A 24,747-nucleotide genomic window follows, 5' to 3' on the forward strand; every position below is an offset into this window, starting at 1 on the left:
TTCACATAATTTTACCATCTGTTCTCTATGTTCAACCATAAATATTTCCCAAAGTGTTCCTTGTGTTTAAAAAATAAGATTTAGTTTTAAAAGACCTGGACTGATTGTCAACGTTATAGGGAAATGTTGTTTTTAAAATTAAGACACTGAATAAGTTGCTTAAAACCTTGAATTTCTTTGGTTGATAAGTACATAGTACAAATTTAATCTTTGCTTTCCGTTAAGGGGATTTTGTGGATTTCTCATATTCTGAATTTGAGAAAATAAACATGTTAGCTAAGTTTTACACAGAATGTTTCGGGCAAAAATTGAATATTTGAATACCTAGTATAGCAGAACAAAAAGGTACCAGAGGTTTCTTTCTTCAACTTAAGTCTTAGCAGTTACTAATTATCTTGACCTAAAATTCCACAGATTCTTACTTAATCTCTCCTGAGAAATTCCTTAGGAGCTTAAGACCTTAAAATATCAACTTAAAAGTATTCTAGAAATATTTAATGACGTTTGCAGAATCATGATTTCCAGAAAATGAAACTATTTCATCTGGCATAACCAGTGATAATAATCAGTCTAAATCAGTTTTGATAGTTACTTTTAAATTATTATCAAACTCGTGTATCTTATGTTTCTTCTTTAAAATACAAGTTTATTTTCTCTAAATGTAAAAAATTAAATGAAATCTGTACACAAGAAGAGGAGAGATCATAAAATGCATAAGGAATTTCAGTGCTGCAAGTTTATGGAACAGGCTTCAAAATGGTGTGAAATAATTTTTCATATTTCTTTCAAAAATATGAAGAAAGAGAATCACTTAGGATATTTTAACTGAGGAAATATTCTTATATGAGTAACACTTTATGTTGTTCTTAAAATCAGAATATAATTATAGTAACAACAACCAATTATATAGAAATTAAAATGTACAGTCACTAATCTAGGCACTTTATACATATTAACTCATTACCACAACCCCATGAGGTAAGTGCTATAATTATTCTCACTTTTTTGAGATGAGGAAACTCCTTGGCAACAACAGCAACAAAACACTGAATCAATACAACACTGTTCTTTAGTGGCTGTACGTATTGAATCATAGACATTATCAATGTGTGAAACCAAGACCCTTAAATGAAGAAAGAAAGAGAGAGAGATAGAGAAAATCCTTGAATGGCATACTTTTCCAGTAGAATGCTTCAGAAATTCAGATCAAGGTAATCATGGCATAAATAATTTTAAAATATGCTTAATATACACAATAGTATTATATATACAGCAAATAAAACTATGCTTAAACTGTTAAATACCATTACAAGAGAATCTGAACTATGTCAATATCACCGATGTGTCATATAACAAATGTCACATTATAGGTCCCATCCACAAACCTACAGCTTGCCATTTTTTTCCCTAAGAAATATTCTCTGCTACTAGATTTTAGTAACTGGACTCTCTAAAGGGTCTTTAGACTTAAAAGACATAAACAATAGTGATCTCTTTTATACAATGGAAATTCAATACATATTTTACATGTATAAAATCTAGTAAGAGCAGTCTGTTCTTTGTGTTACCTCTTACACACTATTCTCAAAAACAGTAAAAACAGGGCAAGCTATTTATCTCCGTAATCAATAGCTTTAGAGTTATAAAGTGGCTAATCATTTCAAAGTAATGCTAGAAGAAACTAGTTCCTGGTAAATGCATGTTCTCTACCACAATTCCAGTTATAAATATGAAAGTACTGTCATAAATTTCTCATATTTCTCAATAAAATAACCTTTTCACATGTTTAGATTACATATTGATTTGCATAACAGTTGAATCAGATAGTATGAAACATCGTTTTAACCTCAGTTGCTGGTTTGCGTGTTCAAAATTCTGACAACCCTGGTACGTGGCCAGATCTAATCGGCTTCCTATCTCCCTCCCGATATTGCTTTGTCTACCTTAGTGTGAATTGCGAACACCTGAACTTATTCTCTGATACTTGGGCAATTTCAAATTGACTCACCTTTGTACGTGTTTTGTTTCTTAGATGTCTTTCTCCCTTTCTCTCTCTCTCTCTCTCTCTCTCTCTCTCTCTCACTCTTCCTCACTTTTTTTTTTTTTTTTACCTAAAAACACCTGTTCATCATTTGGTACTCCACATAATAAGCGCATCTCCTCAGACAGAGTTAAGTATTTCCTCTTTTACTCTCCGTCCAATGGAGTACATACTCTATTATGGCATCATACTACGCTACTTTCATTTGTTTACACACTTGAGTAACTGACTAGACCATAAAATCATAAATACAAGTCTTATTCATCATGTAAGAAGTTCCTAGCACAATGGTTGAAACATGGTAGATGTTTAATGAATGCCAGATGAGTTAAATTACTTTATAATTCAGTCCATATCTTACACGGCACTTCTTAAAATGTCCCTCTTCTGCCCACAGATTATGTTGCTTTCCTGTATAAAGTCAAGTGTTTTTATGCAAATCACAAAATTCACTTATCTAAGTTCTGAGTTAAAAATAATTCAACTTAGGAGCATTACGTAAATGATCATCAAATTACCTAGTCATTCAAAGTACTATCTAGGAACAAAAAGCTACTAAAGTTTACAAGTTCTTATAGTATTCTGCAGTAACTTCTTGGCTTTCATAACTAACTGTTCATTAATTGCATTATTCTCTTTAATTGAATAGTTATGAAGAAACTCACATGAATTTTTAGAAATAATCCATTTTTAGAGTTCATGTCTTATGGAACATTTGTGGGCAGCTGAAAGTCCATGTTAAGTTGTATGTAGGCTTTTATGAAATGGATTATCTAAAATATAACTTTATTATTTTATACTTTCAGATTATCAGACAATTTAGTGTTGACTGTGGAATATATAATAAAGTTATTTACATCTAATTTATAATAAAGTCAAATATATTTTATCTGCCTAAGAAAATGATGATGAGGATGAGGATGAGGATAAAGTTAATTAGCCCACACAGAGGACCTTCTTTAGGTCTGCTTTCTCAACTGTATAACCTTACATTTTATTCCTCAGAAATATTTCAGAGTAAATATGGCCCCTTACTTTTCAGGATTTTCCACTTCTTCAGTAACAAAGTTGAGATAGAACCTAAAAAGATATAAATGAATTATAAATTATCAATATATTTTATAGTTATAACCCAAAGTATCCAATTTTAAACATTTACAATCAAACTCCGAATTATAAAAAATTTTGAAAAATACTTATTATAAGATAAAAATCTCCAACTATCAAAGCTCCCACAAATCATTCTTCTATTAAACTATACGTATGGATTTTTTTATTTTTAACACTTTTATAGAGGTATAACATATGAACAGTAAAGTGCACAAATCTTAATCTACAACTTGATGAATTTTTACATACTTATACACCTACGGAACCAACAAAAATATCAAGAGATAAAACATTCCTAGAACCCTAGAAGGTTCCCTCATGGCTCTTTCTGGTCAATACCAGAGGCAATATTGTAAAGGCAAGCATTATTCTGACTTTTATCACCTTTAATCAGTTTTACTTGCTTCATCACAATAGACTAATATTGGGACTCCTGGGTGGCTCAGTCCGTTAAGCGTCTGCCTTCGGCTCCGGTCATGATCCCAGGGTCCTGGGATCAAGCCCTGAGATGGCCTCTCTGCTCAGCGGGGAGTCTGCTTCTCTCTCTCTTTTTTTTAAAGATTTCATTTATTTATTTGAGAGAGAGAGAGAGAGAGAGACAGAGCACGAGCAGGGGAGCAGCAGAGGGAGAGGGAGAAGCAGACTCCCCACTGAGCAGGGAGCCCAATGCAGGGCTCGATCCCAGGACCCTGGGATCATGACCTGAACGAAGGCAGATGCTTAGCTGACTGAGCCACCCAGGCACCCAGGGAGTCTGCTTCTCTCTCTCCCTCTGCCTGCCTCTCTGCCTACTTGTGCTCTCTTTCTCTCTCTGGCGAATAAATAAATAAAATCTTAAAAAAAACAGACTTACATTTGCTTGTATTACTATTATACAATAATTATTGTGTGTGTACGTGTCTGGCTTTTTTTCTGGACTTTTTTTTTGTGAGTCTCATCCACGCTGTTATATGTAGTGATAATTCATTATTTTTATTGATGTTCATTTTATTACACTATACATTCTACTGTTGATGGTTTTGGATTACTTCCAACTTATAGCTGTTATAAATAGATACCATACATATGCTGTACATGTTTTTTGGGGGGATCATGCAATTATTTCTCTTCAGCATATACTCAGAATATGATCACTGGGTCATGGGGTAGATGTATGTTTACTGGTCAAACTATTTTTTCCCATTTTTGAGCTCCCAGCAATATAGGAGATTATCATGTTTCAGTGACTGGGGAAAACAAAGTGGGAAATCACAGTATTTCTCCTCAAGGAGCTCATAGTTTATACAATGGCTGATCGAACAGTGTGACACAGCACAGGAGGCAGTCCTGGAGCATACACAGGACACGATGGGAGCCAGGGATGAGGTCTAACCCAGACTGGCAAGTCAGGAAGGTTTTCTAAAGAAGGCATCATCCAAGTTGAGTCTTCAAAAAGGCTTACCATCTAGCCCTAGTGAAGTGGTGTAGGGACAGTCCAGACTGAGTATACCACATGCGCATGGGGGTGTGAGCAACAGTTTACTATTTTGCAGTGCAAAGTGTGGCAGGAGCAGCAAGAACAGAATTTAAGTACCAGATGGCCTTTGGCTCCCAGGAATCCAGATTTTAGTGGTGTTGGCAAGTCAGTCAAAGCTTGTAGGGCAAGAGAAGTATGGCAATAGCATTTCTCAGTTTTAGGGAATTGACCATATATAAACACAAAAGGGCAAGTAGGAACTGACAATGGTATCTAAGATAATAGATTCTCGATTTGTTCTTCTTCCATTCAATTCACTGTTTTCTGGTATCTGCCTATCCAAATAACCTCAAATAACAAGACTATGAAGTTGTTTTTTGACACACTGTTAGTCATTACATTATTAGTGGATTGTTCTTTAGTAAGAACAAAACATTTTGGACACTTTTCCCAAGTTCTGAACACTTTTCTGGGTCCCTTACATGACAAAAAAACATTCTAGGCATACAATATTTCACTTTAAAGTTTCATAGGATTACAAATATTACCCTAAAGTTATGGCCGTAGATAAATGCAGATTCCTTTCTTTCACTTGTGACTCTACTTATCTCACTCAGAAAATGTCCACCACCTTGCACCCTTATTTTTCCAATTGAAAGGGACTTCTGGAGACGCTTTAAAGCCCTTATAATTCTTTTCTTTTTTTTTCATTATGTTCCGTTAGCCAACATATAGTTCCTTTCTAAGGTTCCAAGATGTACAATTGAGGCAGACTCCATCCTCAAATAAACATACATAGATAACTGAATTGCGAAGATGGGAAAACCAAGGGATCATAACGGGAAAGCTAAACATATAAAGACAGAGACATTTCTACCTCTTCATTTGATAGGCTCAGGTCATTTCCACAAAATAAAAAAGTTATATTTTCAAAACACTCTCTGTCCTCTTATTATTCTGCAGAAGGTAAAACAGCCATTATATAGGTACACAGAAGCTTGGGTCTATAGATACGAATTTCCTTTAAAAAAAAAAAAAGATTTTATTTATTTGTTTGACAGAGAGAGACAGCCATTGAGAGAGGGAACACAAGCAGGGGGAGTGGGAGAGGAAGAAGCAGGCTCCCAGTGGAGCAGGGAGCCCAATGCGGGGCTCGATCCCAGGACCCTGGGATCACGCCCTGAGCCAAAGGCAGACACAACGACTGAGCCACCCAGGCACCCCTATAGATAGGAATTTTCTATTACCTAAAACCAAATGGTTAGAATATTAGCTCAACAGACTTTAATATACTTAAAGTATCTCATAATTTAAAATAAAAAAGAGAAAACCTATCTTGTCTCATCTTTATAAAAACCCATCTAAATTCACAACTAGGAAGTTGATGTTCATGGTTGTCAAAAACTAGACAAGTCCAAAATGGAGTTGCTTATGCTAAGCCCCACAACACCAAACCAAGACAATATAGTTCCTACTCTCCCAGTAAAGGAATTTTATACCAATCAGGAATCACTTGATTGGTACTAGTTAGGTAATCTGCCTGACAGATCCCCGACATTGCTCACATGAAAGTAACCTTGCAAAAACCAATCTGCTTTTTTGCCTATACTAACTTCTTTGTGCCTGCCCCCTTCCGCCTACAAAAGTCTCATTTTGTACAGTTCCTCAGAGCTCCTTTCTATCTGCTAAATGCTGCCTGATTCAAATCAACTTTTGCTCAAATAAACTCTTATACATTTTAATGTGCTCCAGTTTATCTTTTAACAAGATTAAGGCATCTAATATTTTGAGGACTATGTCTTAAGTAGAAACATTTGAATAGCTGACAGAACAGTAGCAGTAAAGGTGATCCAAAAAGTTAGCAGTCAAGGATATTATTTAATGACTAGAAAGTAAGTTTCTAAAAATAGAGACTATAGTTATACCAGGAAGGCAAGCAACAATCAATACTTATATCTGGGATATGCACTCTGAGGGATTTCGTGTGTTTGTTATAAGGCCAAAGCAACGGGAAGTATAGGAAGAACATGCAGGAAAGAAAGAAGAGAAGAGAAGAGAAGAGAAGAGAAGAGAAGAGAAGAGAAGAGAAGAGAAGAGAAGAGAAAAGAACTCCAAAACATAAAACACACACACGCGCACACACAGAGAAATGTTTCCAGGCTTCTCATGTCAAAAATATCCAGTTCCTTCTTCATAGTTGTTTTAAAAGCGTGTTTTCCAACAATGTTTATAGCAAGAAAGGAAATATTTGTGAAAAAAGGAACAGAATTTCAAATATTTGCCATAGCTCCAGAGAATAGAGAAAAGGAAAGGGCTTGGGGCAGGGTGGGGGTGTGAAGGAGAAAGCTTCTTATTTTGGTCCAAACATTCACATCCTGTGGGAAATACACCTTTATGCTTTCCTAGTCTCCAGCAATGAGTCCATAGCATTCTCCTTGCTTTACATCTCCTCAAGGCCTCTAGAGAATGTTCACAAGATCTATTGTTTCAGCTTTTCCATAATTGTGTATAAAAAGTACCACAAAGCTGGCAATGCATTCCAGTACCCAACTACGTGAATTATTTTTAAAAAGCAGCTTATTCTTTAGATTAGATTTGACACAACAGTACAAAATAATCCCAGCAGGTGCTTTAGAAAGACTAAATCCACCGAGGATAGGATTTAAAAGGGAGAAAAAAGACACTGAAAAACTTTCTATCACACAGTTTTAAAAAAAACCCCATGAAGCAATATTTAGCTTTGGATCAGGATATGGGACTGAAATTGGTTGAGTTCCCTTGGGCCACGAGGAAGATTGGCAGACATATCTTTCTGAATGCAGACATTGGCAATAATATTAGAGTTCCTCTGACCCAACTCTGTGACCTGGCTGGGTTAATGATTTCTTTCCCCCTAATCATGTTTCTGTGAAGGAGTTTTCATCATTCTAAAAAGGTTCTGCACTCCTCATAGCCAAAAGCCTACTCTATTCAGACCCAAGGTTTGGCAGGGTCTTTTTCCTATTCACCATGTAGAAGTTGAATTGCTAACACAGAAAGGCCTCCTGGACAACAAAGGTCTCCCTGCTTTGACTTACACCCTAGGTGGTTAAGTTCTGATGACAGTAGCTGCTTCTGTCTGACTTATTTGCAATGCCCCCCTACACTTTTTATTTGCATCAAACGTTGTCACGGCAGCAGCAAGGGGAGTGGAGACTCATTTACCGTGCCCCATTTATAATTCCACCAACTAGTCTTGTCATTATACTGTGAAAGACAGAGAGAGGTCAGAGAGGCAGAATGACATTTGGGAAGGGACTAAATACCCCTCTCTGTGAACCTGTCTCATCTCCATCTTGTTCCATTTACAACCAGATATTAGCTTTTTCTCTGCAACTCTGAACCAACAGACTATTTCTTCTAGATATGGCTTCTTTTTTCTAAGACTGATGGCCATAGATTAACAACCAGATGAATTCTACCTATCCACGAAGCTGCATTCGGATAGCATAACAACCCTCTTAGAGAAACGCAGTTATTCCTCTGTCTCTGCACAAGTCACTTGTATCAGATAACATTCCATTTAAAATCCCGGCCTTCATTTCCAGTACCATAATCAAACTCCCCTTAGGAATATGAGAAAATCAACAGTTTTCTCTTCTTTAAAATAGGAAGTGGAGAGAAGGATCATATGGGTAAAAGTATAAACAAAAGTTCACATAAACCCCACGTTTCCTGTAAAGAGAGTGCTGAAATACATTTCTAGGCCCCAAACGGGGCCACTTAGTCCCCAAATGCCAACTCCAGGATCTATACTTATTTCCTTGTTCCTTATTCATTTTCTATTTTTCTCTTCCTTGTCCCTTATTCTCTGAAAGAATTCTATAAAAGCATATCCTATAAAAGCTTCTAGTCTTCCACCCCATTTTGCGGTTCTCTGGACTCTTGAAAGCAGAGACCGCCCACTTCATGAATTGTTAAATAAAGTTTGTCTATGTCACCTAAATTATTTTTTAAATCATTTTAACATGAGTAGCATTTTAGGTTCAGAATCAATAAAAGGGAATATTAAGATAATAAGATAATTCAAAATGAAAAGAGTGAGAGAAATGGAAAAATCCCTCTGCCCTCCAAAGCCTACAGAAGTAGAGAAGGTTTGCTGAATAGGAAGCTGCTGACCTGAATATCTGGTGCTGGGAGTGGGAGAGTGAGTTGGATAGAAGACTATTTTAAGATTCCGTGGGAACAGATGCATGGCACTCACAGGCAAAAGAAACTTCATTCAATAGAATTAATCAAATCTCCCTTGTGACTATCTCCACATTCCACATTCCTGATTGAATATTGCTGGGCTCCCAACACTTGGCTCTAGCTGAAAGCTTTTACCACCTCCCCACTTCACTCTGGTCTCTGGGTTACCCTCCCAGTAGCTTGGCTGCTGCCCCTAGGGCACCAGAGCTTTGATCCAGGCTGAATAGCCATAGAATAGTTGCTTCTGCTCCTAACCCTGTGATCACAACTCTGTTCTTCCCTCTGCCCAGCACCACATTGTGCTTTGGACAAAAAAAAAAAAAAAAAAGACTTCAAATACACTGTGTGATTCAAGATTAATACTTACACACAATGGCTGTAAGAATATTTCTTGAATATACAAATATTTTACACTATACCACTTGGAGCTACAATCTTCTAACACCTTTCAAACATACTTTGCTTCAAAAGCTGGGTTAAAATTTTAAATTCCTACACCCTCCTAATTTTCCTCTAATGCTATATTTTCACAATTCAATAAGTTTAATAGGGTAAATACTCCATTTATTTTGAAATATATCTTTATATTCCAGGCACTAAAAACTAAAGAAACAGAAGTATATTAAATTTATATTAAATGCATTTATATAATTTTTGAGTTAGTGTGGTTTCCTGATACTATTTTTATGTGCATAGAACATTCTCACAGCTAAAGTTGTACAACTATTAGCTCTATAAAGAATTTTTTAAAAGAGATTTTGCTACTAATTACTCCAAAACAGTGAAATTTAATTTTACTACAATGATTTTGATGTTTAAGCAACACTTTTCTACCTACTGGGCTTTCTTGTAACAGTCATTTCCACTGAATCTTCGATCAGTAAAATTTAATTAATAAAAAATCGCACTCTTATCCATGATTATTGTTATTCAAGTTCCTGAATAAAATAAGGCATAAATACAAAGTTCTAATGCTTCAACCACAATGGTTATCACAGCTGAACACGCACAAAGGAAATGTACCCATGGCACGTGATTTTAGTCATCTTTGCTGCATATTTTGTTCTTCAAATGTTGAGAAATTTTAAAGAATTTGTAAGAGCCTTTAAAATGTAACCGATTATCTAGTATACCTGATTTCACTATGTTAGTTTTTCCTACCCTGCTTTTACAGTATCATTTTACCTCCTGGGAACATCTTACTTATTTTTGTGTCTGAATTATTTCATTCTCATGGGAAAGTAGAAAAAATCAATTAATCACTATTTGCAAACAACCTTGGAGCTTCAACTGAAAGGCCTTTTGACAAGCAAAGAATTAATCTTTAATTTCTCATGGCACTACTATGTCCTCACTGATACAGACTTACAAGTGATTTGCATTGGTTCTTAATGTCAGCAAGTTCTCTTGCTCAATTGTAGATCCTAACAGTTAAAACCAGAAATAGACAAGACCACTTAACTCATGCTCTAACTAAAATCCATTGTGCTTATTTCTTATTATACTTTCTTGAAGCACAAAGACATTTTGCAATGACCAGAACATTCTAACCACTGGACCAGAAAAGCTCTGATAGCAACGAAATGCCTAGAAGACCACACCCTACACGTCACCTTCCTACCCATGATCATGGGCTGAACACATATCCACCCCACCCATGATTATGTGCACTCTGTCTGCTCTCTTGCACTTACCTCCCCCCCGAACCTCTCCCTATAAAACTCAAGGTGTCCATCTTACAGGCAGAGAGGTTGATTGTTAAGGCTTGAGCCTGCCACCTCTTCCAGGTGCCAGCATCTGAACTAAACTTCCCTCCTTCCCTTTTCCAAATGCTTGTTGCTTGAGGTATTGGCTTCTCTAGCAACAAGTTCATCTGAGTTTGTTTGGCAACAGTATTGGCAAGCCCAGCCAGGAGCTGTACTTTCAATTTGTCCAGCCCCCTCAAGATTCCCCTGGATGCAACAGTTGGCCCTGCCAATGTGCACCAGCGTTCCCCATTTGTTTCCTGAGTTAGTGGCTGTAACAGATCTTTTGGAAACATGAAGATCCACATTTGTTTGTTTTTTATAACATCAGGCTAAGTCAAAGAGTCAACTTGACTGAAAAACTCAGTTATGTTTACATTAAGTCATATGCACAGTGACTGGCCTGGTGGAGGGAGCCACACCATCTTTCTCACTTCAAGAAAGGCAGACCGTGCTGGATTGTGGCTATTCACACTCGTCTAGCACCTTGCTTGGCACTTAACCAAAGTACATGAAGGAATTATTGAACCATACAAACCACCAGATCTAGCAATATCAACTTACCAGCCAGCGTATGCATACATTCCATAATAAAAAGCCAGTGGCAACCCCATAATACTCGCATCTCTTCCTGAGAAGGCATCTTTAAAGTGTTGTGTTTGCCCTGCAATGAGAACAGAAAGATCTTAGGACGTTTCAAAGGATTGATTATTATTCATTCTTTAACCATAAACATGGAGAAAGATATGGGAGGGTTGGGGATGAACTATACTATTTCAGGTCCAGATTTCTCACTCCCTGCTCATTGCCAGATTCATCTATTAATACTGTATCCATTCTAGAGGAGGAGTCCCAAAAGTATATTGATCACCACTAACACTATTTCACATTTCTCTTTTAATAAAATTATAGCAAAGAGCAAAGCAGTTCCTTGTTTGAGTGTGCCTCTACTCTTAAGAGTTTGAGCATAAAAGAACACTAAACAATACTCTGTAAGCTATAGTTTATAGGAGTATGATAGAATTCTTTTAAATAAAGGTAATATAATGCTTGTGTTGAGGAGAAATAATTTCCTCTGCCCTTCAAGGTCCTTCTAGCTGGACTAAGAATGAAACTAACATGAGACAGATTAACAGGAGAAAATCAAATTTAATAGCATACATATGGGGAACCCCCACAGACATAGAAATTCCAAAGACAGTGAGGCAATATGATAGTCACATGAGCTAAGAAGAGGAGGAGGATTCTGAGGATATAAAAGGGAGAAAGAACATTAGCAGGAAGGTAAAAGGAGGTGTTTGGAAAACAAAAGTTGCCCTACTGTGTAAGATGAGTATCTTAGGTAAAGAGGAATCTCTGTTAGTAGCTCTCTTCCTGGTATAAGCAGGTAGTTGAGGGGGAGTTAAAGAGCTTTTCCTCAATCTACTGGGTTTTGATTGCTTTTAACTCAAAATCATGGTCATGTCAATGTGGCCCATCTTGGGGCAGACTGCTCTTGACATCTACACTTGGAAAGAAATATCCACAGGTCTACTCTCAATGAGGAGGTAGCAAAAAAACCCAAGAACCACCTTCTCATATCATTTAACTTTCATTCTGCTTTCTGTTTTCCCCTGTAGTCTATTAAGTACCCACAGTGGTGGAAAACCCTATGGACCAAATTTGCCTTCCAAAGGTTCTTTTGTAAATAAAGTTTCATTGGAACACAGCCAGGCTCACTTATTTGTGTATTAGGGTTGATATCATCAGTCCATGGCTGATTTCACTCTGCAAAAGTGGAGTTGGGTAGTTGTGACAGAGACTGTATGGCAAGCAAAGTTGAAAATATTTACTATCTGGCACTTTACAGAAAAAGTCTATTGACCTTGTCTTAGAGAATGGCATGGTTTCCTTCTAGAAGCATTGAAACGAAATTAAATTAAATTTTAAAATAGATAGGTTTTAACAAATTTTGCATCAACATGTGGATTGAACGCTTTAATTCATAACATTTTTTCCTATTTTGTGAATCATACTGGGCCTTTTTCTTGTATATCCTTTGGATAATTACAAAAAAAAATTCCGATTTAGTCAGCTAATATTCAAAGTTAAACATAAAAAGTCTCTTTCTCGAAGAAAATAGCAAATGAGATCATCCAAAAGGGAAATGTGATTTTGTTTCAAAATTGGTCTTCACTCAAGTAAATAAAGGAGGGATGGGCATATAAAAGATTAAGAATATTTATCACTGTGTTATTGTTCTGTAGAAATCATACTTTTTTAGTTTAACTATGTCCCGTGCAATACGTGAGATACACTTTTATAAAATAAAATCCATTGTCTATCTGAAAAGAAAAACAAAAGAGGGATGGGAGGTAGATGATGTATGTGATTATGACCCTCTCTCTTCACTGAAATCTCAGTTGTTGCCTGGGTTGCCCAGACGACAATATGTATTAATATACTATATATGAGCTTTGAGATAAAAAATGGGGAAGGTTGAGTTATGCACTAATTTTTCCACCAAAGTATCCAGTTCCAAAGTGTAGTTCATTAAAATAAAAATAAAAAAAAAGACACAGTGAATTCAGAAATGCCTGTTTTACTAAAACATCTCTGTGTCCTCATAGAAAGAAAATAGAAATACTGGAGCTCAGATAAAAACATCTGTTGAATATTCTTTTATCATGATCTATGGTCTCCTTGGCCTAAAGAGATAATATTCTAAGAGTAGAGTATTGAATAAGCAATAAGAAAAACCAAACTTTATTAAAGATCAGGTCCTAAAGCATAAATCCTGAAAGTGTCATTTTGAGAGTATTACAAAAGAGAAGTTTTTCTAAACTTCAGGAATATTTTGGATGAATAACAGAGGTCTCAGGAATATGAAAGTCATAATATTCAAAGGAAAGTTTGACAAATCCTCGTAAGTAAATACAGAACATACAACTATTTTCAGGATCTGATTAGAGTGGAAATAAATGCATGCTCTATAATAGTAAAGCTTTTATCATCCTGGAGTTTCAAATTAATGTGATTAAGTTAGAAAGAAAAACCAACATTTTGTATTAAGAGTAAATAGGCTTGCTAAGAATGCTCTTCAAAATATTAAAATTTACTTTAAATGTAGTAATATTCTTACTGCATTTCTCTATTAGGTGAGCTATAAAGGAAGCCTGTTCACATTAAGCACTGATAGATAGCATAAGTATTAATTAAAGGATCATTCTATTTTAAGTGTCAAAAATGATCCAAAAGATACATTATGATCTCTGCTCTTAAGTAATCTGCAATAAAATAACATTTGGAAAACCTCATCTCATCTCAAATACATATATAAATATGTGGTAAAAAAAAAATGACTACAGTCTTACATTAGACCAAAAAAAAAAAAATCTTAGTTTTAAAGGATAGTATATCATCATTTGGAACCTAAACTAGAACTAAAGTAGGGTCAATGACTCAGGGTCTCTGCACTTTCCAAAAATGGAAGAAACTCCTTACAGAAGACTAAAGAGTTAGCCCATAAAAAGAAAGCACTAACAAAACAGATTATGTGCTCTACATTTCTAATGGATCGGATAAAATGAGCAGGCCAGCTCTGTGGCAGCCAATGTGAATTAGAAGAGCGAGCTCATGTCTTCTCTTTAATGTAAGCTATAGCATTAAAATCTTTATTGTGTTTACTCTGAGTTGGCCGAAGTTGCTGGATTTGATGCAACCATTTAGCCAGGAGAGTTCTAAGATCTTCCATTAGTAAACAGACAATAGCAGCTCCCTTTCCCTAGTTACAGAGTGACAAATCTTTCAATGTTTGTTACTGTTTGATGCCTCTACCATCAGTGATGATTTTGCTGAATTTTGGCATTTCGTTTTGCTTTGTGTAATTCTTCTCCTGCAACTTCATAAAATTTCTTTCTAAATTCCCTTTCCTGAAACAGATAATATCAGTGTAAACATTAAATACTTAACATGCCCAAATTATATGTCAGTCCTTCAAAATTTCATCTTACTTTCCTATTTCCTACTACCAAGCCCATTGCTAATTAAATAATTGACCTGGACCTCCTGCTCTTCCAATAACTTCCACTGAATCCAAGCAATTACATGTACCTTCTTCCCTAAAACAGCTGAAACTCTAAATAACACCTGCTCAACTATCTCATCTTTTCTTATTAAACAGTCAACTCTACAAATACTCCCCCAAAATATTACCTTCCCATAAAAATGCATATTTTATTTTAAAAATATGTAATAATAAAAATTAAGTTTTTACAACTTTTTTTGTCAGATAATATCTGGTTTTTAGGAATGTTATTTTCATATCTGACTCCCCTTCTGTCAAGATTATTCTCAAGGTAAAAGTAATAATAGCCATAGAGTAAAAGAATTATTGGTCATCTTTCATTATTTTCCAGATATCCTTTTTTTTTGTCTTTATTACAATTAGTGAAGTACCTTAAATATAAGAGGATATACTTATCTGTAGTCAAAACTAATGACAGCTTTCTTTTTCTGTTTTGAGTTTTCACTCCAAAGACTTTATATGGAGAGGATTCACTGATGCCTTATTTTGTTGCCTGGCCCAGTCTTAAGTCTCTTGTTGCCATTGAACTGTAAATGCCAATGCACCCCCAATGCAGCAGTTTTTCAAATCAATTAGATGACAGTATAGAGTCTAAGTTCCACAAACAGAGACTAATTAAGGGATTCTGCTCGTATAAGTGAAAGTTAGTGCTAGGAAAGATCAAAAGCAGATACGTATTTTAAAAAGCATTTACTTTCCAGTCCATACCTTTAATTAGCTGCATAACTCCAGGGACTATAATTATCAGAATTGCTGTGAGCTTGCAAAAGGTTAGGAAAATCTGGATCCGGGCGCTCCAGCTGACACTCATGCTGTTTAGGACCATCACTACAGCTGCAAACAAATAGATGAAGTTACAGAAGATGAATTCTCATTGGCATGAAGACACCTTAGGTCCTTGCTATTCAAAGCGCCACCCATTGACCAGCAAAGTTGGCATTACCTGGAGGCATTTTGGAAATGCAGAATTTCAGGCACTGCACTAGACCTAATAGATACATTTCAACAAGATGTCTAGGTGATTTCCATGCACATTGAAGTTCGAGAAGCTTGGATAAAACCATTGGACAGTAAGAATTCATCTCTTGGTCTTTGTATATGTCAATAAGCGTGGGCATATACTGCAGTTTCCTAAAAATCATATAAAAATATCTTCTAACCAAATCCTGAAGTCATCATAATATGTAATCAAATCGCTGTATATGATCTCCAGCTTTGTAAGTCAGGCAACTATTTCCTCCTGCAATGATGTTACACATATGCACCTGCCAGGATGGAATCACTCAAGAAAGATGTCAAGAAGTTGGCTAGTACCTTGTTCTTCACTCTCAGAACTGGCTCTACCAGGCACCCTGCTTTTCCTCTCTGCTTCCCAATTAGCACGATTAGCATTTTCTACCTCTGTGTTGCTAGTGTCCAGCTCAATGTTTTGTCCAAGTAGATAATCAACACAATTTTGTTGAATAAATGAATGAGTTGGATCCTCACTTTTAAAAAACTACCTTTCAGCCAAGAAGGCATGAAATGAATGGTGATACTCTAAGACCCTGACTTCTATACTCAGCTGGAATGACTTCTAGAGGTTCTTCTAGACCACGGATTTCAACTTTATGCTCTTTCCAGAAGTTTATATTCAGTGCTTACCCCTCACCCCTGCCAAAGACACTTCATACCTGACGTTTGCAGTTATTATCTATAAGCTTTATTTTTATTATTTTAAGATTTTATTTATTTATTTGACACAGAGAGAAAGCGAGCGAGCACAGGCAGGGGGAGAGGCAGGGAGAGAGGGAGAAGCAGACTCCCTGCTGAGCAGGGAACCCATTGCAGGGCTTGATCCCAGGACCCCAAGACCATGACCTGAGCCGAAGGCAGATGCTTAACTGACTGAGTCACCCAGGCACCCCTATAAGCTTTATTTTTAAAAAGGTATATCCCTCCTAAACAAATAACACAAATGTATGAACATACTTCTCAGGGGACAAAACCACACACAGGATTTTTATAATTCGAGTTGCAATAAGAAGTTTTCCTATTATACACTCATCGGTTATCTTCATAGTTTCCATTGCCTTGTATAATCACTAGCTCATTTCAGAACTTTAGAATCAGTGTAAATGTTATCGACACATAACACAAACAGTAATGGCAAAAATTTTAAAATAACCTAGACCCCTAAAGGAAGGCTAATTAAGGTACACCTTTTTAATGATTTACCATGCAGCCATTTAAAATCATGATGCAATTAAATATGTGCTGCATGAAAGGGTGTTCATGATATATTACCAGTACAGCAAGTTACAGAGAGAAGGATGGATGAAGACACAAAGACAGAGAGAAATGAAGGGAAAAAATCTGAGTGTTCACCAAAACACTAACAGAGTTATCTATGGATGACAGAATACTGAATAATTTTTTATTTTTATTTCTTTTTCTGCATTTAATAATTTTTATAGTGGACATGTAGCATTTTAAGTGAAAAATCAATAAAACAATTTTCATTTTTGAAAAATTCAAAGATGGGAAAATAAGGGATCAGAAGATCCCATACAAAGTTAAATAGGGGTCTGCTAATGATGAAATGTTTCAAAGGAGTAATAATGAGAATGATCAGGAAGGCTAGAGCCCAAAATAATCTCCATGGGAGGCTAAGGGAAATATTTTACCTATGTTTGAAGCTAAAAACATGAAGAAAGACAGTTCCATTGCTAACGGCAGAGTGCATTACTTTATCAGAGGGAATAAAAAATAATTTTTCTTTCTCCAACATAAAGCACTTATATGCTGAAAATAATTTAATGCAACTCTGTTCCCCACTTCATCATCCAGTTATTCTTTTCTTTTTTCTATGCAAATGACTCTGTGATAAATGAGTCATCATATGAAAAGCATTATTTTTTTAGTGAAGGGATTCAGCATTGGCCTGAAAAAAATTGGACTCATGTTCCCACCAACAACAAAAGAGCACTGTTTTCTTTTAAATAGAGCTCCTAAAATCTAAAATACTCTTTCTGAAAGTACTCCACAATAGAAAAGAGCTGTTGTATAGAGAGAAAAAAAGGACAAAGGATTGAGGAAAGGAAAGGAAAGGAAAGGAAAGGAAAGGAAAGGAAAGGAAAGGAAAGGAAAGGAAAGGGAAGGAAAGGAAAGGGAAGGAGGGAAAGGAAGGAGGAAGTGGGGGAGGAAGAAAAAAAAAGGTGGATGCGAGGGAGGGAAGGAAGAGAGGGAAGAGACAAAGAAAGAGGCATTCTTATTTTTGGAACCTCTATCTATATATTTGAGAAGAGGAAAGAGGATTTGTTATTTTCATAAAGAGTATAAGTCTTAATGCCTATTGAAATAGGGAAAAAATGGGCATTTGGGGTTTTCTATTTTGTAAAGTTTTCTTAGAAAAATGGAAAGCAAAATCAAGCAAATATTATGAATTGATAATCTCACCTTGCATTCCTTTCAGGCAGCTGAAGTAAAAATTCTGGTTACAACTGATTCCTCTCAAAGGTTTCTCAAAACCCCACTTTATCTGAACATCCACACACTGCACTCATTATTTGGTATACCAAATTCCAGCTGAGATGTACTCTATGACCTGAAGGATACAGCTTAACAAGACAGCCAGTACAGAGGCACCGTGAAGGTCCTCAAGTGACTAGAAGTACTGTTTCATCATGTGTCTTTACACAAAAATTTAAGTCTACATATGTTGCTTATCCAACAATATTGAAAAGGGGCTTTGGGATTCGCTAAATGCAAGAGATTTCTGAGTTTCTGCAACAAATAATATCTACTTTGTTTTTTATAGCCTATCTACCCACATTGTAAAAAAAGAAATTTGAGTAAGTTCTGTGGTCCCACCAAGCTTTACTTCCTTTGAATAATAATTGCAAATTTCATACATTAGAAACTACTTATATCAATTTTGGCTTTTTTTTTTTTCTTACCAAAATGAAAATACAGGGACATATCATTTTTATTTACTTATTTTTAGTGCAGTTTTCTAAAAACTGAAACACACACAGCCAAAAGCTATATGTATAAATCCTGGAGATAAGAAATACATATTCGAAGGGAGCGGTTTCTGAAGAGGATTTTTAGGGAAATGTGAAGGACTGGCAAGTGTTTCTTTATGCGCTTCTCTAATTCAAGTCCATCTCTGGATTTGTTGAGTAAGATTACTGAGCCTGGATATACTGGTTTTTCTCCCAGGTTTAGGTTCTCTCTGGCTTCTTACTTCTGACCGCTTCATGCTAAGTTGATAAAATATATGGATGCTGTAGGGACGCCACATGATGAGTTAAAGTCAATCATTCCATGGTTTTTATAACAGCTGCTTGGGTCACCTTTCTCTTTGTTAGCAGTCATTTCCTGGATGTATTGATTTCAGAGAAGATAAACACCTCTACCCATAAACATCTTTAAAAAGGAGAGACAGTCTATATCTAGGATCTCAATATTGAGAATAAAATCGGTAAACATTAAATAATTGTAAACTATTATTATATGGCAGGCATTGTACAAAGACTTCACATGGGTAATGTTATCTAATCCTCATCTTTCTGTGATGGGGTCACCATCATTGTCTTTATTTTCCAGATGGGCAGCTGAAACTTGGGATAGTATCTAACAGGCTTACGTTCACACAGGTAAGTGTAAAGACAGGTCTGGAGCCTAGGTAAACTGACTTCAGAGTCCACACTTTTACCCCTAACTCACAGGTAACAATGAGGAAGTAGCTCAAAAGGCACACATGATCTCACTAGTATACTTAGTTCTTTCAAACTCCTAATGGCTCTGCCTCTCTGCTAAGGTTCATGTTTATTTTGGCTAGGATTTCAGGATACTTTGATCCTACATTTTATTTGTCATCCTCCTGAAGGATATAGTTATTGGTTTTCAGTGCTTACATATTTCAATACCATGTATATCTACCTAAGAATACACTGTCTTGGTAATTTAGGCATGCTAGAAAAGGGGTGGGTAGAGCCAGACTTGAGAATATTTAAGCAAAACCACACTCCACATGCTGTATTTGAAATGCCAGCCCAGAACGGATCCTTGATTTTTTTTTTCATATAATTCAGTGATGCCAGGAAAAGAGTTTGGGAAAAGAAAGTACAGTGATATAGAATGGAACTGGCTAATTTTTTTCTTATAATGCAGTTACAAGTGTTATTTTCTTTGGTTCTAATTATTCCCACCAGGTATGAGAAGCAGGGTGGGGATCTTTACTCACCCATACACACACTAAGTAAGGAAGGAAATGACACTTGGAGATCATTAGGCATGGGTCTGGGATGAGATTTCACATTTTGAAGAAAGTATTTTTATTATAATATTCTGCCATTCAAGTGTATACTATATATAGGGAAGAGTTTCAGGAGACCAGAACAAAAGACTGGATATCATTTTATAGATCGAACATCATTCAATGCTTGCCAAAGTTCCATGGACAGGGAATCTTGCTGGCATTGCATGGGTGTGATGTTCAGACTGGGCTGGAGGAGAGCACTTCATGTGAATGTGTGAGATTTCCCAGCTAGACTTCTCTGTGCCTGACAAGTTTATCCAAATGGACAGGAGTTTGGATAAGCAAAAACTTTTCATCTTTATTAAATTGACAGAAATGAAATTGAGTACTTTCAACAAAGGTCACATAAATTAGCATTTAGTAACTCCCCACTCCTACCCCACTATCATTTCTCAAATTGTTGGTTAACATTTTACAAAACTTGAAATTCGTTTTTTTTTCGGTGACTTGATTCTAACAAGATCCTTCAGGTTTGCGTTTCTTCTACACTTGAACTAGAGATTTCAAACTATCACAAACTATTTCCTTTCCCCAAGGAATACAGGGAAGCAATTCATGCAATTAGACTCTGTTTTCCACATCTCACTAACCTCCCACCCTTCGCAGGCAGAAAATCACCGACACTCACTTTCAACTAGAATAGGAGAGATTTGCCCCCAGGTAAATTTCTCCTTGTCCCTCTTCATGTCCACCCTTGCTCCATGAAGGCTAAATTCTTCTCAAAGAAGAGTCTCACTTTCCCCGTGAGGCCACTGATTTGCATTACCTATATTACCTACCACTACTTTTCTCTTTCGGTGCTTCTGATTATAGGAAGGCACTTCCTTAGAATCTCAAACTTGCAAACGGAACATCAAAATTTGTAAGTTAATGTTCTAACTAATGGCACAAATGAATAAGAGGTCTAGGTTCATCTAAGATTCACCTAAGATTCAGGCTTTGTACTCTTCTATCACCAGTCTCTACTACAGGAGTTTGGTAAACCACAACTTGCTTCGTTAGCCTTACCTACAATTGTGCTAAAATTTTTGTTTGAATGGTTTCCAACGTCTCCTCCAAAACACAGATTTTCCCTTCAAAAAGTTTAATAGCATTGGGATAAAGAAAAAGAGTTTTCCAGACTCTTAGATGTAGTAATATGTCATGATCATCCATCTCATTTAAAGTCCAAAGCAGGCAATATTTGCAGACTTGTAAATGTTTACATAAAATCTACTGAAAGTTTGCTAATTCTTTAAATTGAGAAATACATGTGCCTACACTAGAGATAGCCTTTAAAACTTCTATTATAAATTTACAAATCTCTTTAAAAACATTACCTCTATCTTCTTTTCAAATATAATAATAGTGGTAGCATTCTGCCTCAGTCATTCGAGAGACAAGAATATAATGGTTACAATAATGGCTGTTAGTTCAAGTGGGACACCAGATTTATCAAGAACTTTCTATGGGCAAGGCACCTTGCTAAAGGCCTTAAAAACCTGATGTAGTTTCAACTTTCTACAGCCATCCAAGACAGATTATCTTCTCACAGATATTTTACCAATAAATAAAAGCAATGCTTAAGAAGGTTTAATATTTAGCTCCAAATCACATAACTAAGAAATTGCCACAATAAGTTTCAATTCCAGGCTGTTTGTCTTCAGTGCCTAAGCAGTAACTACTGTGCTAAGACAGTTCATCCCACAAAACCTCATGGTATTAGATGTGAAGATCACATTGAACAAACTCTGTTTCATTTACCACCACTGTCCTACTGCCTGAGAAAACTGAAGATGTGTAATCCTCCAGGTTTAACAAGTAGATTTTTCTGCTACAGAAAAATTCTTAGACCTCTTTTCATAAAATCAGTCAGTCAACAAATATTTATTAAACACCAATACCACACAAGGAGCCATGTGAAGGGCTGGAAATACAGCAATGAAATGGCCCTTGGTCTCATGGAACTTCAAATGATGTTTTCCCACAAGAATATAAATAGCTACCATTTGCAATTTGTTCTTAATAAATTGCAGGCATTACCCAAAACACTATACATATGTTGTCTCAGTTAATATCATTTAATCCTCACAAAACACCCTGCGAGACTCCCTAGGATTTACAGGTGAGAATACTGAGGTGTGGAAAGGTTCAACGATTTGTCCCTGAGTCTCACATCTGTAGTGTGTGTTAAGGAAACAATGAATTAAGTTTGCCATTACCTCTCCAGAACTCAGAAATGTCTACTTTGAGTATTTTTCTTTGTCTTTCTTCAAAGATTTCACAGAATAATAGTGTGTGCCTGTTTGGTGGATAAAGTAGCAAATCCAGAATGAACCTAAGTTCAAAAATATGTTTCTTTTTTTTTTTTTAAGATTTTATTTATTTATTCGACAGAGAGAGAGACAGCCAGCGAGAGAGGGAACACAAGCAGGGGGAGTGGGAGAGGAAGAAGCAGGCTCATAGTGGAGGAGCCTGATGTGGGGCTCAATCCCATAACACTGGGATCACGCCCTGAGCCGAAGGCAGACGCTTAACTGCTGTGCCACCCAGGTGCCCCCAAAAATATATGTTTCTACACTAGATACTACATATACACGTTATATTTTTATGTGGAATTCCTGACTCTTTCCTGCCAAAAAACCACTCACCTCTTTACTGGCAAATGTGCATTGTTCTCGTCATTGTTCTATTGAAATACTTCAGTCATGCATAACTGAAATTTTTTCGTGAGTATGCAGTTCAGTTACTCCTGTATAGTTTTCTGTTATCAAATAGTTCAAACTTAATCAAATGTGATCATACTGATTCTTAAAACTAATTCAATTAGCATCTAGAATTAAGTTATTGTTTCTCATAATATTCGAAGGTTTGCCTTCATATCACTTGTGTAATACTGTGTATTTTCCTCTTTTTATTTCTTTTAAAAATGTTTAGTATTTGTGCATATTGATAAAAATGAACAAATTCCTAATTTGGAGACCTAATCCGAGAAGTGCTACTAATAATCAAATATGAAAAGACGACTTTTATCATGACCATCAATGGGCAGCTAAAACTATAACACTTTTCTTTTTTATTTCCCTTTTCATATTTATACCTATGATACTCACTTATGCCCACAGCTGTAATGAGCTTGATTGCAAGTTCAGGAATTTCACATTGAATAAAAAATGGTTCCAGAATGTAGCGTCCAAATGCCAGAGAAATCACAGCAGTGGCTGCCGGGCTGGAAAAAAGAAATTAGGTTAACAAAGGAAAAAACAAATAGTATCTTCACTAAACTGATTCTACCTTGAGATAATGTTATTCAACATAAAGAACATGTTAAATATAAAAGCCTATAATTTTCCAAACTTCACATTTGCTTAGGTTGTCACAGACATTCCAAGTAAAACATGGCCTATAGTTTTGGTGGCTAGTTGAAACTTCCCATATGCAGGGAAGTAAGACTGGGTGCTATCAATTTTGTCCCTGTTCTCCTAGATTTGACTTTTTTTTTTTTCTTAAAAATCTAGTTTATTATTTGAGATCCTGACAGAGCTGGGCTTTACGAGAAGCGGTCTTCTCAATAAGTCAACAGCTAAGCTCCAGCCACCACACGAATCGGTTCAGGGTACAGATCTAAGGAGTTGGGACATGGTCCGGAAAATGAATACAAAACCCAACTTCAAAAATTATTATTAATAAGTGCTCATTGCACATATGTGCTTTTGTCCTTGACATTGTATTCTTTTTATTTTTCCAGCACACACAAAAACTTGAAGTGCCAAGTGATTATTCTGAATTTCATAGAAACATTTAGAGGTGAAGTATCAGTTGAAAAGTAGAAATGCTGTTGCAATTTTATACAATTAAGAAAACAGGCATGAGATAAGAAAACTAAATAAGTTCAGGTCTATAGTAAAATAGGTAACAAACGATTCTACTTTAATTCTTCAAATATTTCTATGCGAAAATTGCATGTGCCTTTAAAAATATTTCTATAAGAATGCATATTCGTTAGGTACACAGGCAAGTTCATGGAATTATCAATGTCTCATGGCAATCTTTGCTTTCAGCTTCTCTTCTCATAGTTACTCAGCACCATGCTCAATCCCTAGACTGTCAGAAAACCGACCACCGTTATGCTCCAACGTTGGCCTGCTTGCACTAGAGAGCAACATATAGTTTTTTATTTTCTTTTCCTAAGTACCTTCTCCTCTTTCACCTCCAAAAGATGATCTTTCCTATTCTTCATCATTTGTAAATTTTTAATGTATAAATTAAAATCTGATCATGTGATTTTAGTGCTTTTAAAACATGCTCAGGATAAGCAAAATCCTTCAGTTACAGCTCCATCTGGTCTAACCATTCCCTTCCTCTTGGTTTGCTTCTTCCCACCAGAAGGAGCTGAATACCCTTTGCCAGGAACCCCTGCAACTCATTGACAGCTTTTCATACCCCATATCTTTGTTCAATCTTTTTTTGCTCAAGGAAGTTCCTTTAACCTTCCGATTGGGTGAGAGCTCCATGAGTGAGTACACTCTCTCACTGAATCTCATGGCTTCCCTTTCATGGTGCTTATCACAGTAGCAACTTTATCTTCACTATGTGATTTCTTGATTGATAACTATTTCCCTCATGTGACCCTGAGCTCCATGAATTCCAGACTCTGTCCATCTTAGTCACTATGTTGTCCCCAGTGTTTAGTATAGTATCTATCATAAATAGAAACCCAATAAATATTTGAATATATGGTTAATGTGTGAATTCAATGTAATGACCCCTGCTATGTACTGATGTATGATATTTATTTTCTTGAAATCTGTGTTC

At 36.1% G+C, this 24,747-nt stretch overlaps 1 protein-coding gene across 6 annotated transcripts in view; it reads right to left on the reverse strand.

The window, feature by feature from the left end:
• SLC7A11 (solute carrier family 7 member 11) overlaps positions 1-24,747 on the reverse strand; it is a 120,122-nt gene that overhangs the window by 88,596 nt on the left and 6,779 nt on the right. For all 6 annotated transcript variants that reach the window (XR_566996.2, XR_005833883.1, XM_008685404.2 and 3 more), the window contains 4 exons: positions 23,046-23,161; positions 15,357-15,482; positions 11,147-11,246; positions 3,077-3,121 (listed from right to left, as the gene is read on the reverse strand). Coding sequence is in view for 4 of the 6 variants with exons in the window: in XM_008685404.2 (XP_008683626.1) it covers positions 3,077-3,121; positions 11,147-11,246; positions 15,357-15,482; positions 23,046-23,161 (387 nt within the window). In the remaining 2 variants the exon portion in view is untranslated. The remainder of the gene's footprint in view (positions 1-3,076; positions 3,122-11,146; positions 11,247-15,356; positions 15,483-23,045; positions 23,162-24,747) is intronic.

The sequence above is a fragment of the Ursus maritimus genome, unplaced genomic scaffold, assembly GCF_017311325.1.
Source record: "Ursus maritimus isolate PB19 unplaced genomic scaffold, ASM1731132v1 scaffold_11, whole genome shotgun sequence".
Taxonomy (NCBI): Eukaryota; Metazoa; Chordata; class Mammalia; order Carnivora; family Ursidae; genus Ursus; species Ursus maritimus.